Source organism: Embiotoca jacksoni, unplaced genomic scaffold (genome assembly GCF_022577435.1).
Source record: "Embiotoca jacksoni isolate LCO1_2020_lvr unplaced genomic scaffold, fEmbJac1.0.p SCAF_84, whole genome shotgun sequence".
In the NCBI taxonomy this organism is placed as follows: domain Eukaryota; kingdom Metazoa; phylum Chordata; class Actinopteri; family Embiotocidae; genus Embiotoca; species Embiotoca jacksoni.
Genome location: NW_027185441.1, coordinates 933,783 through 952,856, shown reverse-complemented (window position 1 = coordinate 952,856; position 19,074 = coordinate 933,783). Strand labels below are relative to the sequence as shown.

The following is a 19,074-nucleotide window of genomic DNA, read 5'->3' as shown; positions in this document are numbered from 1 at the left end:
TCTGGAAGACGTTTCACCTCTTCGATCCAAACCGACTGGTTTCAGATGAGAAGAGAAACGTCTTTCAGAACCTCAACCGAGTCCGGTTGCCTTTCGGAGAACAAATATCAGGTAAATATATCTTTGTACAACCAGAGCGTCTCTTTAAAGGTGACCATGATTGATGTCACGTCCTCAAAACCAAACAGACACTTACAGATGGGTGGAAACGTACTCGAGTACAGGACAAGTATCGTACCGAGTACTACTCCGCCTTCACATGGAATTCAAATGATCTCAGAAAGCATCAACACTGCAGAAGTTGTGATTTTATTCTGAATCTCTTATGTTTCTTGAACAGAAAACTCGATTCAAGCAAAGCTTTTTCCATATTCTCTTAGATTGTTTGTCCTTTTGTCGGGTTTTGTAGAAAGTGGTGTTTTGATCTGAAATGTGAGCGGTACTCTTCCCACCGTATGTACGACTGTGCCTACCGTCTGCCATATCCACGTTTTATGTGGAAACCTTTCTAATAAAGCGTCTTTCTAAACGTTGGGCTGGATTCAGATCAGTTTGAAGTCCATGTTTGTCGGACTTTCTCATCTTTTATTGAGATAACTTTTCGTGTTGTGGCGGGAAAACTAGATCCCAGATGGGATTTTCTTTTTTCTTTTTTCATTTTCACAGATTAAAGGTGACTGAGTCTTAATTTACTGCAGATTTTAGATATCCATTTATGACACATGTTAGCGGTAGTTGTTGGTTCTTTTACAGTTGTTTGCGTCTCTTTGTGTTTGTTATGCGTCCATTTGTAGGTCAGTGTGACTGTTTGTGTTGTTTTGTGTGTCTATGTCGATGTTTGTGTCTTTTTGTGGCCTTTCTTTTTGTCTGTCTGGTCGTTTTTGTGTCTTTGTGGTGATTTTTCTTTTTCATTCGCTTAAAACCAAATTTTCGTATTTGCTGTTTGAGCATATTCAGTAGTTTGAACTAAAAAGACTAAAACATGCTGTGATGTTAGTTAGCGGTCGTACTTCTGTGCAGTGATGCACTGAGCTAAATGCTAACATGCTGTTGTTTAATATCCGTGCTGTTCGCCTGTTTACTACGTTAGCATGCTAACCTGATGGATATGTTTTAAAGCTATTTGGCTACAAACAAAAGAACAAAATGAAATGAAAAGTCAGGAGACTAAAATCTGCACAATCCTTCCCCCCCGAGAACCATGAATGCTTCCACAAAAATTTCTGACAATGCATCAAGTTGCTGCTGATATTTTTGCTAAAAATACAGGTTTGGATTTGACCGGTGGATTTTACTGTCAAACAATTCAAACTTCTGAAAGCAGAAGAAGAAGAGCGGGAAAATCAAGTTTGTACCATCCATTTATTCAGTAATCCTGCCTGTGTGGGTTAAAATGACTCTGATACAGACGTGAGGATTTGACCTGAGATGAAACATCACATTTTCCAGCAGATGATCAGAATGAATAATTTGTTGCTGCACCGACGTCAGCAGCCTGGAAACAGACGGCGGAACAGAGAAGTGAAAATTGGAGCGAGGTGTGAGAGCTGGATTTAAAACGATGAAGCAGGTGCAAACGACACCTGAAGAGGCACGAAGAGCAGAAACTCAACGTTTCTATTTCTGGCTTTTAATCTGTATTTTTACCATGAAAACATCAACCGCTGACCAACATGTGAGTCGGACATCCTTGTTGCCTCCAGCTGTTTGTATGTTGGAGGCCTTGTACATAATTAATGTGAACATTAACAGATGTGCACTTCCTTCTACACTCGACTCAAAGTGAATCTTTCAAATTCAACTCTGAAATAATGTCCTCAAATTCAATCAGCTTCACAGCTGAAGGCAAAATCATCGACTTCGGACTGAAACCAACCATCATCCATCAGTGATGTCATCAACCATTAGTGATGTCATCAACCATCAGTGATGTCATCGTTGGTTTGTGAACGTTATGAATCCTCCAGTTCAGATTCTGTCCGTCACCATCTTGATAGTTTGGACCAAAAACAAGTTAAGTGGTCAGTTTCAGACAAATGTGGTCTGAAATTAAGACAAAAAAAACATGAAAATTAAGAAAGATTTCTTCACTACTTTACGTGAAAAAGAGATGGTCTGAGTTTGGTTCCAGGTCAACATGGTGTTGAACTGGTTCATCAGCAGGAGCTTGAATAGCTGCGGAGCAACAAGTTTTAATTTGGAGATATTTTCATGTACGATGTTTAATATTCGTCCCGAGCGGCAACCAGCAGTGACATCACTGGTTTTTTTGTCCATCACCATCTTTGCTAGTTTGGAGCGGTTTGGAGCAGGAAGTGACCATATTTGGACGAGCTGGGGGAGGAGCCAGCGGTGGATCTGACCGATCTGTTTGGAAACCTGACGATACTACGTCCCGCCCACCGATAGCTGTAACCTGACTGCACCACAGGCCTGTCAATCAAACAGACACGCCCCCAAAAACAGGTCTTCTTGAATCTTCTTTTCTAATGAATGAGGGATTATTTTCAGATGGACCTCCAGAAAACTAATAAGAAGGAGTGACTATAGCTAACAACACCGAGATAACTGATGGACACATTTTATTCACTTTGGATTTGATGAGAGAAGTTGAATGGGAGTCTATGGAGCCGGAGGCTTTTTGGAGCCGACCTCTAGTGGCACTCGCTGGTATTGCAGCTGAAGACACTTCTGGATCAGAACCATTTTACAGACCTGAAGCTACGAACTCTTTTAGAAACAGTCTGTTCAGACTCAGCAGGAGCCAGTGAGAAACTCTGATCTCTGTTTCTGGAACTTAAAGCTCTGATAACGTCAACCAACAGCTGAGAGACACTCAGAGTTTTAAGTCGTCACTGGGAGACAATATTTAATGAAGGAAACAAAAAAAGCCAAGAAAACTGTTTTTACAGTCTGTGGACCAAAAGAAAAACCTTCATATCACAACACAAAGGTCACGGTCTGCAGACTGCTGCGCTCCCGCAGGACTTTATTAATAATTACACAATGTGAGACTTTAGAAAAATAATGTGATCAAATAATTGCCTGAATATTATCAGTAAAATACTGCAGGAGTGCAGCCATGTGTGAATATTTAAAAAATATATATGAAGAGCAAGTCTCTGGCTGAGCCTGGTTTAATTTAATGATAAGTTCCTCTTTGTTTATAACCAGGAAAACTGCTGTTTGTGTTCATGTTATGTTGAGTGTTCACGAAAACACTCTTATTGTAACAAATGTGCAGCTGAATCTAAAATAATAAACTAATCAGATTTACATTTATTTATTTACAGGAGGAACATTTTCTAAACTTTACTCAACTTCTCCATCCTTCATTTTCCTCACGTTTCTTCTCCTTCAGATGTGAAACAGATTTAATTTATTCTCCACTGCCGGAAACGACCTGCCCTCCGATCCACTGCTGCGTTGAACCCACAACGGATCCTCCGGACGGCCACAGTCTGCCGTCCTCTGGATCCCCCTGCTGGTTCACAGCTGCTGTCACAACACTGATGTTTATTAAGGGCTCATCAGTTTTCTCATTGTGATATATTTAATTCCTCTCTCACACACACACGCACACACGCACACACACACACACACACACACACACACACAGTGTCCTGCTGCCTGGATTCATCCGCCGCTGAAAATAGTCCCAGTTCAGGAAACGTTTGAGTGTCCAGCTGAAGAATCTCTTTTCCTCGTGTTGAAATTTGTCCACCATGTTTCCACTGAGCACCACTTACCTGTTCTTTATTGATTATTGATCGAATCATTGATCAGTGATTCTGTGTTCTTTTATTGGTTTGTCGCTCTGAGAGTCTCTTAGTTTTATAGTTTTTAACGCATGAATGAAGTCAAACCTCCAGCTCTGACGCCGTGATGATGTCATCACTCTTCTGGTTTTGTTGCCGCCTGCAGAGGAAAGAAAACACGAAAGAGAAGTGAAGCTGCTTAAATACCACGTGGTTTTCCTTATCGCACGGATTGTTGTGAACATCTGGGAGCTCTGATTTAAGATGTCATGAGTGTTTGATTTAAGATGTGATGAGTCTTTAAACTCTGATTTAAGATGTGATGAGTGTTTAAACTCTGATTTAAGATGTCATGAGTGTTTAAGCTCTGATTTAAGATGTGATGAGTGTTTGATTTAAGATGTGATGAGTCTTTAAACTCTGATTTAAGATGTGATGAGTGTTTAAACTCTGATTTAAGATGTGATGAGTGTTTAAGCTCTGATTTAAGATGTCATGAGTGTTTGATTTAAGATGTGATGAGTCTTTAAGCTCTGATTTAAGATGTGATGAGTCTTTAAACTCTGATTTAAGATGTGATGAGTGTTTAAACTCTGATTTAAGATGTCATGAGTGTTTAAGCTCTAATTTAAGATGTGATGAGTGTTTGATTTAAGATGTGATGAGTCTTTAAACTCTGATTTAAGATGTGATGAGTGTTTAAGCTCTGATTTAAGATGTGATGAGTCTTTAAACTCTGATTTAAGATGTGATGAGTGTTTAAACTCTGATTTAAGATGTCATGAGTGTTTAAGCTCTGATTTAAGATGTGATGAGTGTTTGATTTCAGATGTGATGAGTCTTTAAACTCTGATTTAAGATGTGGTGAGTGTTTAAGCTCTGATTTAAGATGTGATGAGTGTTTAAGCTCTGATTTAAGATGTGATGAGTCTTTAAGCTCTGATTTAAGATGTGATGAGTGTTTAAGCTCTGATTTAAGATGTGATGAGTCTTTAAGCTCTGATTTAAGATGTGATGAGTGTTTAAGCTCTGATTTAAGATGTGATGTCTCTTTAAACTCTGATTTAAGATGTGATGAGTGTTTAAGCTCTGATTTAAGATGTGATGAGTCTTTAAGCTCTGATTTAAGATGTGATGTCTCTTTAAACTCTGATTTAAGATGTGATGAGTGTTTGATTTAAGATGTGATGAGTCTTTAAACTCTGATTTAAGATGTGATGAGTGTTTGATTTAAGATGTGATGAGTCTTTAAACTCTGATTTAAGATGTGATGAGTCTTTAAGCTCTGATTTAAGATGTGATGTGTTTTTCAGCAGCTCTGCTGAGTCGGAGCTGCAGAAGTGTAGAAGTTCTCGTTTCCTCTTTAAAGGTACTTCATTTCGATAAATCAATGCAGCAAACATGAATTGAAATCCCTGTAACGGATCAAACATGTTCCCTGATGAAGATTTTAAACACCTGAACTTTTGTCCTCTGTCAGTTTTAAAACCTAAAACGCAGACAGCAGTAGAACTCACGTTCTCGCCGCCAGCCGCCATCAGAGCGTGGAGCTCCTGAGTCCAGCCGAGGGCGTCGACCAGCGCCTGCACGCCGCTGACGACGTCGCCCAGCTGCACGACGTCGTGCGGCCGCCGGCTCCACGCGAACGGCCCCACCGGGTCGCGGTTGATGAGCAGACGGGGGACGGAGCTGCGCACGGCGCCGGCCAGGCTGGCGAACGGCTCCACCTGCAGGACAAACGGTCGGTTACATTCGGTCTTCAGGACAAAGGACGGTTTTCAGGCTTCGGTGTTGACCTCCAGGGACGTTCCCATGACGATCAGCAGGTCTGCCAGCGGGAAGTCTCGGAGGTACTTGAAGAAGTTTCGTGGAAGCTCCTCCCCAAAAAACACGATGTCAGGCTTCACCACGCCCCGACAGGTGGGACACTTCGGCACCGTCCCGCTCATCACGTCCGACTAATGAGACACGAAACGTAAAGTCTACTGATTGTTGTTGTTTAGATTGTTTCACGCATGTTGTCTAATGTAGTGTGATGTCACCATGGAAACCTGAAACTGGAGCAGAGAAACATCAGATTTTGGGTTCAATTTTTGGGGAACAGAAAATCTTCAACACGCCCCGTCACAGCCGAGTGTTCCTGAGCCCATGCAGTGATTTCCACCACAGAATCATTGCTATTTTCAAAGCATTTCCACCTGAGGGGCCGAAGATCACAGACATCCAATGTTGGTTTTCAACCTTGTCCCTTACATCAGATTTTGGTCAAATCTTTTGGAGGACAAAATCTTCAACACATAGCGTCATGTCATGTTGGAGAAGCCTGTTGCCATGGCAACACAGTTCAGGTGGTTCGCAGCGAATGTTTCCATCAGAAGGTCCCGGTGGAACTCGGTGTTGACAGTCTGACTCTGGGGGACCAATTCACAGTGACACAAAGAAAACCCACCTGGTGTCTCCTGACCTGACACGCCTTCTTCGGTCTGGGACGATGAAGCTCCGCCCCTCTTGAAACGTGATGTCATCAGAACACCTCGCCCGGCTCGTCGCTTCATCGCCGGAGACTTTCTGAAGACTTTCAAGAGTCTCTGTTGACTGTTTACAGAGTTTAACCCAAAATCTGATATTGTCTGTGATCTTTGGGCCTTCAGGCAACAGTGCTTTAAAAAACAACAACCTGATTCTATGGTGGAAATCACTGCATGGGCTCAGGAGCACTTGGCTGTCAATATTTTCTGTTTCTGAAAAATTTGCCCCAAAAATCTGCTGTTCCTGCTCCAGTTTCAGGTCCGTGGTGACATCACCAATGTTCACGTTAACTGGGCTGCGTTCAGGAACACTCTGAACTGAGTGTTTCTGGCCGTGACTCACTCGGAGGTCCTCGCCCTCGTACTTCCTCAGACACACGGTGCAGGTGGCGGTCGCAAACGTCCCGTGAGCCTCCACCAGCATCTCCGGAGGAATCCCCGCCACTGGATCCGAACACAAGAAAAACAACCGTCAAACCTTCGAACGACGCGACCTCGCTGATGTGCGGCGACTTAAAAACACGTACGTCTCTCGAGCCCGTCGATGTTCTGCGTGTACATCCTGAGCAGCTGCTTCTTCTCGTACAGCAGACGTACGAAGTGGTGCGTCAGGTTGGGCCGGTAGTTTCCTGGATATAACTCTTTGGCCAGCGCGAAGAAGGGAGTCGGGTTCCGGTGGAAGAAGGCGATCTCGAATATGGCCTCGGCGTACGGCAGGTCGTACTGCTGCAGGTTGTCATAGAGACCGCTGCCCGGAGACCTGCGGGCCGACAAACGCTCGTCTGCTGACTGAGGACGCTTCACGTCTACAGGAAAACCACGCCGGACCTTTTACCTGAAATCCGGGATGCCGCTGGGAGTGCTGATCCCGGCTCCGGCCATCACCACCACCCTCCGGTACTTCTGATCCCGGATGTTCTGGGCGACGTCCTGCAGGCTCTGCTGCTCGCCGGACGCACCGCCGCCGCCAGAGGACAGGCCGCGGGTCGCCATGGCGTCAGGACGGGTCCTCCCAGCATGGACTCCACTGAGGGGAACAGAAGTACGAAGTTCAGGAGGAGGAACGTGGTCCGAACACCTCAAAGTCCTCAGATCCAAACACGCCTCTCAAAAAGTTTGATTTGAAGTTAGAAAAACTGTTTTCATCAACCAGGCATCAGGCCACAGGGTGTAATACACCTGTCAGTCCACTAGAGGGCACCGTGTCCATGTGACACGGCTTCACCAAGGCTAGGTTAAGGAACAAAATAAAAACACGTGGTTACGTGTTAGGTCGCCTTCTAGTGGACACAAACGGTATCTCCCGGATGTAAGTTTGATGTTTTATCAACCTACCAAACTTCCTCCTAACGAGGAGTTTACTGCTTTTTGTACTTTTCATGTGACGTGTGGACTTTTCACGCTGCCTGTCACACAGACATGCTGCCCCCTAGTGGACAGGCAGGTGTATTACATGACTTGGTGTTTCAGCGAAAGTCTCATTTACAAATGCTTAAATATTCTTCTGCAAACAGTCAATTAATGGACCGAGAGAAGATTAAATGACATCAGTTCTGATAAATTTGAGTAGTTGTTTTTTTTTATATAAGATTTTAATGTTTTGTGGTTTGTTAAACAAACATATTTGAGAACCTGTCGTGAATATTTTCAGGTAAAAACACGAAGGTTTCAGTGAATTAAACATCTGCAGGTTTTTGAGGCAAAACGAGATGCTTGAAGACGTGTAAAAAAATATTTTGAACTTTTTCGACATTACATAAATCAAAATATTATAATTATATTGAGTTATTCAATAAAAAGTAAAACTGAGAAAAAATATTTGCAGCTGACATCCTCGAGTTCCTCAGAAATTATTATAATGTAAAAGTATAACTGTGAACGACATTAAATAAATGCTAAAACATCACCCAGACATCGATTAACTCACCAACTATTTTCTCAGAAATCAATTAATCATTTGTTCTATAAAATAGCTGAAAATGTCCATCATGTTTTTACAGAGTTTATAACTCCAGATGTTTTATTATTATGTGCAATTAAAAAAACAAATTCTCATAAACATTAAAGTAAACAAAGGAAATCAGCTCAACGTTACATTAAAGAGGCTGAAACAACAGAAAAGTCTCACTAAATGATTTGACCTATGAACTTTCTGTCACAGTCCCAGCGGATGTGACCCGGCGGTGGGAGGAGCTTGCTGCAGGTGAGCTTACCTGGACGCAGCTGCTGCACCGGTCAAACGGAGCGTCCTGAAGCCGCGGTGCAAACCACGGAGTCTGACAGCTGACAGGAACGACGCCATCACAGTTGGACCTGAAAACGAACTCCCGCCGCTGACCGGAATCACATCTTCTCCTCCGATAAACCGGATATGGAAATGTTCGCCCTCCGTCCTCTGACGCGGGCGACGGGACCGTAATACGCGATACAACCGAACTTCAGCGACATGAATCTCTTTATCACCTGCTGTGTTTAATTATCGTTTATTAATTAAAAAGATCCCCTGATAGTAAACACGTCATAAAAGAGCCAAGAAATCCACTCGACCGACAATAAACTCTTCAGCCAGCTGCAGCCGAGCTTTGGGCCACGCCCCTTCGTCTCCCATCATCCTTTGCGGCCAGCAGCTTGTTCGCGCAGACTCAGAACGCGGCAGGCGGCCATCCTGACGTCAGCTGAAGAAGTCCAACAGTTTGATCATTTCTGAATAAACCCGCTGAACTTCAGTCCGCCGCCATGAAAGATGTCAGCGGGTACCTGAAGCAGCAGCAGAGCAGCAGCTCCACGCCGGAGAGGGCGGCGGAGTGGCACGCGCTGGAGGATTTACACAACAAAAGGTCAAAATAAACACGCTGCCGTTAGCAGCTAACGTTAGCATCTCATTCATTTAAACGGCGAGCTGAGTCACGCGCGGAGCTAACGCTAGCTAAGTGTTAGCAGCGAACTTCTGCTGGAAAATTCAGAGAGAAACTTTACTTTTATTTATTTTATGGGAACTAAACAGTGACGTCAGGTGAACAGCTGGTTTGTAGTTTGTAGTTTTGAGTCCAGCTTTTTTAACTCAGGTTTGTAGAAGTAGGTTTTGCCAGCTGACTGTTAGCATGAGTCCACAGAAAGAAGCTAATGATCAACAACACGTTCTTTATTCTGTAGTTGATTCATGTTGTTTCTTTATTCTGTAGTTGATTCATGTTGTTTCTTTATTCTGTAGTTGATTCATGTTGTTTATTTATTCTGTAGTTGATTCATGTTGTTTATTTATTCTGTAGTTGATTCATGTTGTTTCTTTATTCTGTAGTTGATTCATGTTGTTTATTTATTCTGTAGTTGATTCATGTTTTTGTTTATTCTGTAGTTGATTCATGTTGTTTCTTTATTCTGTAGTTGATTCATGTTGTTTATTTATTCTGTAGTTGATTCATGTTGTTTATTTATTCTGTAGTTGATTCATGTTTTTGTTTATTCTGTAGTTGATTCATGTTGTTTATTTATTCTGTAGTTGATTCATGTTGTTTATTTATTCTGTAGTTGATTCATGTTGTTTATTTATTCTGTAGTTGATTCATGTTGTTTATTTATTCTGTAGTTGATTCATGTTGTTTCTTTATTCTGTAGTTGATTCATGTTGTTTCTTTATTCTGTAGTTGATTCATGTTGTTTCTTTATTCTGTAGTTGATTCATGTTGTTTCTTTATTCTGTAGTTGATTCATGTTGTTTCTTTATTCTGTAGTTGATTCATGTTGTTTCTTTATTCTGTAGTTGATTCATGTTGTTTCTTTATTCTGTAGTTGATTCATGTTGTTTCTTTATTCTGTAGTTGATTCATGTTGTTTCTTTATTCTGTAGTTGATTCATGTTGTTTCTTTATTCTGTAGTTGATTCATGTTGTTTCTTTATTCTGTAGTTGATTCATGTTGTTTCTTTATTCTGTAGTTGATTCATGTTGTTTCTTTATTCTGTAGTTGATTCATGTTGTTTCTTTATTCTGTAGTTGATTCATGTTGTTTGTTTATTCTGTAGTTGATTCATGTTGTTTCTTTATTCTGTAGTTGATTCATGTTGTTTCTTTATTCTGTAGTTGATTCATGTTGTTTCTTTATTCTGTAGTTGATTCATGTTGTTTCTTTATTCTGTAGTTGATTCATGTTGTTTCTTTATTCTGTAGTTGATTCATGTTGTTTCTTTATTCTGTAGTTGATTCATGTTGTTTCTTTATTCTGTAGTTGATTCATGTTGTTTCTTTATTCTGTAGTTGATTCATGTTGTTTCTTTATTCTGTAGTTGATTCATGTTGTTTCTTCATTCTGTAGTTGATTCATGTTGTTTCTTCATTCTGTAGTTGATTCATGTTGTTTCTTCATTCTGTAGTTGATTCATGTTGTTTCTTCATTCTGTAGTTGATTCATGTTTTTGTTTATTCTGTTGTTGATTCATGTTGTTTGTTTATTCTGTTGTTGATTCATGTTGTTTGTTTATTCTGTAGTTGATTCATGTTGTTTGTTTATTCTGTAGTTGATTCATGTTGTTTATTTATTCTGTAGTTGATTCATGTTGTTTATTTATTCTGTAGTTGATTCATGTTGTTTATTTATTCTGTAGTTGATTCATGTTGTTTTTGTTTATTCTGTAGTTGATTCATGTTGTTTTTGTTTATTCTGTAGTTGTTGATTCATGTTGTTTTTGTTTATTCTGTAGTTGTTGATTCATGTTGTTTTTGTTTATTCTGTAGTTGTGGATTCATGTTGTTTTTGTTTATTCTGTAGTTGTGGATTCATGTTGTTTCTTTATTCTGTAGTTGTGGATTCATGTTGTTTATTTATTCTGTAGTTGTGGATTCATGTTGTTTATTTATTCTGTAGTTGTGGATTCATGTTGTTTGTTTATTCCGTTGTGGATTCATGTTGTTTATTTATTCCGTAGTTGTTGATTCATGTTGTTTATTTGTTCTGTAGTTGTTGATTCATGTTGTTTATTTGTTCTGTTGTAGTTGATTCATGTTGTTTATTTGTTCTGTAGTTGATTCATGTTGTTTATTTATTCTGTAGTTGTGGATTCATGTTGTTTATTTATTCTGTAGTTGTGGATTCATGTTGTTTATTTATTCTGTAGTTGTGGATTCATGTTGTTTATTTATTCTGTAGTTGTTTTACAGAGTAAACAGAATGTTTCTTTTGTTTTTTGTTCTGCACTGATAACATAATTGACAGGTTGGTCAATAATTGATTGACAGCTGTTGTACTTAGTTGAACATGTAATGGAGCATTTTGTGACCCAGTTTACAAAACCTTTTTTTTTTCATAACAATCAAATTAATGACGACAACTTACATCGAACAGGTTGGTTGGAAATTAAAGAAGCATCTGGATATTATAAATCAGCTGACTGTGTTTGATTGACAGGTTGTGGCATCAGCTGACCCTGAAGCTCACCGACTTCGTCAAAGAGCCTTGTTTCAAGACGGGAGATGGCCTCATCCAGGTAGGAACACGAAACATTAGAGAGTTGCCATGAAACATGAACATCTGAAACATTTCTTCTGTTTTCTTCTCGCAGCTTTATGAAAATTTCATCAGTGACTTCGAACACAGGTGAGAAGAGGCTCCTCCCCCTTTAACACCTGTCAGGTCAGCTTCGACTGCTGCTCTGTTCCTAATTTATTGGTTCTCCTCTTGTCAGGATCAACCCGCTGTCGCTGCTGGAGATCATCCTGTACGTCGCCCGACAGATGACAGGTGACCTCGCCTCCTGCTTATTAACTGTTTATTAACGGATTATTAACTGGTTATTAACGGATTATTAACTGGTTATTAACGGATTATTAACTGTTTATTAACGGATTATTAACGGATTATTAACTGTTTATTAACGGATTATTAACTGTTTATTAACGGATTATTAACTGTTTATTAACAGATTATTAACTGTTTTTAACGGATTATTAACTGTTTATTAACGGATTATTAACTGGTTATTAACGGATTATTAACTGGTTATTAACGGATTATTAACTGGTTATTAACGGATTATTAACTGTTTATTAACGGATTATTAACGGATTATTAACTGTTTATTAACGGATTATTAACTGTTTATTAACAGATTATTAACTGTTTATTAACGGATTATTAACTGTTTATTAACAGATTATTAACTGTTTATTAACGGATTATTAACTGTTTATTAACAGATTATTAACTGTTTTTAACGGATTATTAACTGTTTATTAACAGATTATTAACTGTTTATTAACGGCTTATTAACAGATTATTAACTGGTTATTAACGGCTTATTAACTGTTTATTAAAATGTTGTTTGTGCTCAGATCCTAAAGATGCCATCACGTTTCTGGAGAAGACGAAGGAAAAGGTAACAACCGCCCGGAGAGGTTGTTACAGTCAGTGAACTGTGTTTGATTCAACGTGTGTGTGTTTGATTCAACGTGTGTGTGTTTGATTCAACGTGTGTGTGTGTTTGATTCAACGTGTGTGTGTTTGATTCAACGTGTGTGTGTTTGATTCAACGTGTGTGTGTTTGATTCAACGTGTGTGTTCAGGTGAAGAGCAGCGATGAAGCCGTCATTCTCTGCAAGACATCCATCGGCAAACTGAAGCTGGAGATCAACGACCTTCCTGCCACCAAAGTGAGATGTGAACACCCCTCCAACACCCCTCCAACACGCCTCTCCCCTTTAACACGCCTCTAACACGCCTCTCCCCTTTAACACGCCTCCAACACGCCTCTCCCCTCTAACACGCCTCTAACACGCCTCTCCCCTTTAACACGCCTCTAACACGCCTCTCCCCTCTAACACGCCTCCAAGACGCCTCCAACACGCCCCTCCCCTTTAACACGCCTCCAACACGCCTCTCCCCTCCAACACGCCTTTCCCCTCTAACACGCCTCTCCCCTCCAACACGCCTTTCCCCTCTAACACACCTCTCCCCTCTAACACGCCTCTCCCCTTTAACACGCCTCTAACACGCCTCTCCCCTCTAACACACCTCCAAGACGCCTCCAACACGCCCCTCCCCTTTAACACGCCTCCAACACGCCTCTCCCCTCCAACACGCCTTTCCCCTCTAACACGCCTCTCCCCTCCAACACGCCTCTCCCCTCTAACACACCTCTCCCCTCTAACACGCCTCTCCCCTTTAACACGCCTCTAACACGCCTCTCCCCTCCAACACGCCTTTCCCCTCTAACACACCTCTCCCCTCTAACACACCTCTCCCCTCTAACACGCCTCTCCCCTTTAACACGCCTCTAACACGCCTCTCCCCTCTAACACGCCTCCAAGACGCCTCCAACACGCCTCTCCCCTTTAACACGCCTCTAACACGCCTCTCCCCTTTAGCACGCCTCCAACACGCTTTTCCCCTCTAACACGCCTCCAACACGCCTTTCCCCTCCAACACGCCTTTCCCCTCTAACACGCCTCTCCCCTCTAACACGCCTTTCCCCTCTAACACGCCTCTCTCCTCTAACACGCCTCTAACACGCCTCTCCCATCCAACACGCCTTTCCCCTCTAACATGCCTCCAACACGCCTCTCCCCTCCAACACGCCTCTCCCCTCTAACACGCCTCTCCCCTCCAACACGCCTTTCCCCTCTAACACGCCTCTCCCCTCCAACACGCCTCTCCCCTCCAACACGCCTCTCCCCTCTAACACGCCTTTCCCCTCCAACACGCCTTTCCCCTCTAACATGCCTCCAACACGCCTCTCCCTTCCAACACGCCTTTCCCCTCTAACACGCCTCTCCCCTCCAACACGCCTCTCCCCTCCAACACGCCTCTCCCCTCCAACACGCCTCTCCCCTCCAACACGCCTCTAACACGCCTCTCCCCTCCAACACGCCTCTCTCCTCTAACACGCCTCTCCCCTCTAACACGCCTCTCCCCTCCAACACGCCTCTCTCCTCCAACACGCCTCTAACACGCCTCTCCCATCCAACACGCCTCTCCCATCCAACACGCCTCTCCCCTCTAACACGCCTCTCCTCTCCAACACGCCTCTCTCCTCCAACACGCCTCTAACACGCCTCTCCCATCCAACACGCCTCTCCCCTCCAACACGCCTCTCTCCTCTAACACGCCTCTAACACGCCTCTCCCCTCCAACACGCCTTTCCCCTCTAACACGCCTCTCCCCTCTAACACGCCTTTCCCCTCTAACACGCCTCTCTCCTCTAACACGCCTCTAACACGCCTCTCCCATCCAACACGCCTCTCCCCTCCAACACGCCTTTCCCCTCTAACATGCCTCCAACACGCCTCTCCCCTCCAACACGCCTTTCCCCTCTAACATGCCTCCAACACGCCTCTCCCCTCTAACGCGCCTCTCCCATCCAACACGCCTCTCCCTTCCAACACGCCTTTCCCCTCTAACACGCCTCTCCCCTCCAACACGCCTCTCCCATCCAACACGCCTTTCCCCTCCAACACGCCTCTCCCCTCCAACACGCCTCTCCCCTCCAACACGCCTTTCCCCTCTAACATGCCTCCAACACGCCTCTCCCCTCCAACACGCCTCTCCCATCCAACACGCCTCTCCCCTCCAACACGCCTCTCTCCTCTAACACGCCTCCAACACACCTCTCCCCTCCAACACGCCTCTCCCCTCTAACACGCCTCCAACACGCCTCTCTCCTCCAACACGCCTCTCCCCTCCATCACGCCTCTAACACGCCTCTCCCCTCCAACACGCCTCTCCCGTGTAACACGCCTCTCCCCTCCAACACGCCTCTCCCCTGTAACACGCCTCTCCCCTCCAACACGCCTCTCCCCTCCAACACGCCTCTCCCGTGTAACACGCCTCTCCCCTCCAACACGCCTCTCCCCTGTAACACGCCTCTCCCCTCCAACACGCCTCTCCCCTCCAACACGCCTCTCCCCTGTAACACGCCTCTCCCCTCCAACACGCCTCTCTCCTCTAACACGCCTCCAACACGCCTCTCCCCTCTAACACGCCTCCAACACGCCTCTCTCCTCCAACACGCCTCTCCCCTCCATCACGCCTCCAACACGCCTCTCCCCTCCAACACGCCTCTCCCCTCCAACACGCCTCTCCCCTCCATCACGCCTCCAACACGCCTCTCCCCTCCAACACGCCTCTCCCCTGTAACACGCCTTTAACACACCTCTCTCCTCCAACACGCCTCTCCCCTCCATCACGCCTCCAACACGCCTCTCCCCTTCAACACGCCTCCAACACGCCTCTCCCCTGTAACACGCCTCCAACACACCTCTCCCCTGTAACACGCCTCCAACACGCCTCTCCCCTCCAACACGCCTCTCCGGTGTAACGTGTTCCGTGTGCGTGTCGCCCCTTCAGAAGCTCATCGAGGAGGTGGAGGAGATGCTCAACAACCTTCCCGGCGTGACGTCGGTTCACGGACGTTTCTACGACCTCTCCAGTAAATACTACCGCATCATCGGGAACCACGCCTCCTACTACAAGGACGCGCTGCGCTACCTGGGCTGCGTGGACATCAAAGACCTGCCGGGTGAGCGATGCATGATGGGAATGAAACCGACCGCTGGAGCCTCCGTTGGCGTCGGACTCTGAGCGACGGTCTGGTTGTGTTTTCAGAAACGGAGAAGCAGGAGCGGGCGTTCACGCTCGGCCTGGCCGGACTCCTCGGAGAAGGCGTCTACAACTTCGGAGAGCTGGTGGGTTTTTTCTCTGATCGCCGGTCCGTCTGTGAGCCGAGGCTCCGTGTGCTCACCGACACGCGTGTTCTCTCTCTGCAGCTCATGCATCCCGTGCTGGAGACCCTGAGGAACACGGACAAACAGTGGCTCATCGACACGCTCTACGCCTTCAACGGAGGCAACGTGGAGAAGTTCCAGGGCTTCAAGTCGGCCTGGGGCCAACAGGTGGGTCAAAGGTCAAAGGTCAACTCAACACCGCATTCATGCTGCTGTCATCGTGTGATTGGACCAAGAAGGACCGAAGACCGAGTTCAAGTTCAGGATTTTATTGATTAATATATCAGATATTTATCCAAACATAGTTTTTACTGAAACTGGACTCAGTAAAGCCAATTAGATAGAATATTACTGTCTGGAACAAGTATTTGAGACCTGTGTAGATAAAACCAATAAGTCCAGAGTGTTCCTGAACGCAGCACGGAGCAGGAGGACCAACAACCTCCATCAGGAAGTATTCAGTGTTCCTGAACGCAGCACGGAGCAGGAGGACCAACAACCTCCATCGGGAAGTATTCAGGGTGTTCCTGAACGCAGCACGGAGCAGGAGGACCAACAACCTCCATCGGGAAGTATTCAGGGTGTTCCTGAACGCAGCACGGAGCAGGAGGACCAACAACCTCCATCGGGAAGTATTCAGGGTGTTCCTGAACGCAGCACGGAGCAGGAGGACCAACAACCTCCATCGGGAAGTATTCAGGGTGTTCCTGAACGCAGCACGGAGCAGGAGGACCAACAACCTCCATCGGGAAGTATTCAGGGTGTTCCTGAACGCAGCACGGAGCAGGAGGACCAACAACCTCCATCGGGAAGTATTCAGGGTGTTCCTGAACGCAGCACGGAGCAGGAGGACCAACAACCTCCATCGGGAAGTATTCAGGGTGTTCCTGAACGCAGCACGGAGCAGGAGGACCAACAACCTCCATCAGGAAGTATTCAGAGTGTCATCTCTTCATCATCATCATCATCACTGAGTTCACCACGTTAACGTGACCGCTGGTACGAGAGCATTAGTGATGTTACCATGGAAACCTGAAACTGGAGCAGAGGAACATCAGATTTCAGCGATGATGTTGATCAAGAGATCAAGTTCGTAACGTCCTCAGGAAGCTCTCAGCTCCTCGATGCTTCGTGTTCATCGCGGTGCAACAGAACTTCGTACAGACGGTTGTTTTGCTGTTTTGATGCTCTGAAGTTTTTCCACATCTTGAAGTACTTCCTGTTTCTCTCCGATCAGCCCGATCTCGCAGCACACGAAGCCAAACTGATGCAGAAGATCCAGCTGCTCTGCGTGATGGAGGTGAGATCGTTTATCTTATTGACGACAGGAAGTCAAGATCTCTTTTTTAAGACCGAAGTCCTGAACGTCGTCTTTTTTTTTTATCTTCCAGATGACCTTCACTCGACCTGCGAACCACAGACAGCTGACCTTCACCGAGATCGCTCAGAGCGCCAAGATCCCCGTTAACGAGGTCAGACGAGTCCGATCGGCCCGTCGATATAAAAACTGAGCGAACGTTTGATCTTGTTTGTCTGAGCTGCAGTACCGTTCGTGTCCTGCAGGTGGAGCTGCTGGTGATGAAGGCGCTGTCCGTGGGCCTGATCAAAGGGAACATCGACGAGGTGGATCAGAAGGTGCAGATGACCTGGGTGCAGCCGCGAGTGCTCGACCTGCAGCAGGTATTAATATTAATGATGATAACAATAATAATATGTTTGTTATGAGTTATTGATCGTCTGTCGTTGCAGATCAAAGGGATGAAGGAGCGTCTGGACTTCTGGTGCGGAGACGTGAAGAACATGGCCATGTTGGTGGAGCAGCAGGCCCACGACATCCTCACCTGAGCCTTCCTCCTCCTCCTCCTCTTCGTCGGCCCGCACGAAGACACCTCTCACGTTTCTGTTTTTTTTTTCTTTCCGCTGCATATTTGTTTCTTACGACACTGTGGAATTTTACAAAACATTCGTTGTTCTCGCCGTGTAAAAAAATAAATACCTGTAAAAAATAAAAATCACATCTTTCTAGTTTTTATCTCCATAAAAGTTTTTTTTATCATAATTTCATTGACACTTCTGGTTTCTTCTTTGGAGAGTTTTAACATCATTTGTGGACGCAGCGATGAACTGTGTTCACAGACGATGGTTTTCACAAGTGTTCCTGAGCCCATGCAGTGATTTCCACTCCAGAATAGTGTGTTTTTAATGCAGTGCTGCCTGAGGGCCCGAAGATCACCACCATCCAATATTGGTTTCCAGCCTTGTCCCTTGTGTTCAGAGATTTCTCCAGATTCTCTGAATCTTTTAATGATATTATGAACCGTAGACGATGAAATCCACTAATTCTTTGTAGTTTTACGTTGAGGAACATTATTCTTAGATTGTTGAACTATTTTCCAACACAGTCTTTCAGAGTGGTGAACCTCTCCCCATAGTTGGGCTCACCATTGTGTTTATGCACCGAGCAGCAGTTCAGAGTATCCGGCCTTCTTGGAGTCGGTGGGAGGAGTCAGTGGGAGGAGTCAGTGGGAGGAGTCCTGGAAAGGGCGCCGCCTGCTGACTCCATCGTTCTCCCGGGAGACTTCAACGCTCATGTGGGCAACGATGGAGAAAGCTGGCGGGTGATCTGAACCCGAATGATGTTTCGTTATTGGACTTCTGTGCTGGTCACAGTTTGGACCTAACGAACACCATGTTGGAGCATCAGGTGGCTCATAAGTGAACCTGGTACCAGAACACCTCAGACCGGAGATCAAGGATCAACTTTGTAGTGATGTCATCTGATCTGCGGCCGGATGTCTTGGACACTCGGGTGAAAGGAGGTGCAGAGCGGTCAGCTGATCACCTGGTGGTGAGTTGGATCAGATGGGACTCGGCTGGAAAGACCTGGCAAGTCCAAATGTGTTGTGAGTCTGGTGGAGGAACCTGTCTGGGAGGTCTTCAACTCTCACCTCCGGAAGAACTTCTAGCTTCTCACGCATCCTGAGGGAGGTTGGAGACGTGGAGTCCGAGTGGACCGTGTTCAAAGCCTCTATTGTGGACGCGGCCGCTAGGAGTTGTGGTCAGAAGGTCATCGGTTTA

General features: G+C 44.8%; 2 protein-coding genes across 2 annotated transcripts; one reads left to right on the top strand and one right to left on the bottom strand.

Moving 5' to 3' along the window:
• Positions 1-3,267: 3,267 nt before the first annotated feature.
• Positions 3,268-8,892, bottom strand: sirt3 (sirtuin 3). Its single transcript, XM_069139607.1, has 7 exons — positions 8,500-8,892; positions 7,122-7,313; positions 6,814-7,046; positions 6,630-6,730; positions 5,555-5,716; positions 5,276-5,485; positions 3,268-3,918 (listed from the first exon to the last, which is right to left on the bottom strand). The coding sequence occupies exons 1-7, from the start codon at positions 8,586-8,588 to the stop codon at positions 3,895-3,897; spliced, it is 1,011 nt and encodes a 336-aa protein (XP_068995708.1). The 5' UTR covers positions 8,589-8,892; the 3' UTR covers positions 3,268-3,894.
• Positions 8,893-8,925: 33 nt separating this feature from the next.
• psmd13 (proteasome 26S subunit, non-ATPase 13) lies at positions 8,926-18,021 on the top strand. The gene is made up of 13 exons (XM_069139605.1): positions 8,926-9,123; positions 11,687-11,765; positions 11,841-11,875; positions 11,964-12,019; positions 12,610-12,653; positions 12,841-12,927; positions 15,620-15,791; positions 15,878-15,957; positions 16,039-16,164; positions 17,234-17,296; positions 17,388-17,468; positions 17,560-17,676; positions 17,746-18,021. The coding sequence occupies exons 1-13, from the start codon at positions 9,023-9,025 to the stop codon at positions 17,839-17,841; spliced, it is 1,137 nt and encodes a 378-aa protein (XP_068995706.1). The 5' UTR covers positions 8,926-9,022; the 3' UTR covers positions 17,842-18,021.
• The last annotated feature ends 1,053 nt before the right edge of the window (positions 18,022-19,074 follow it).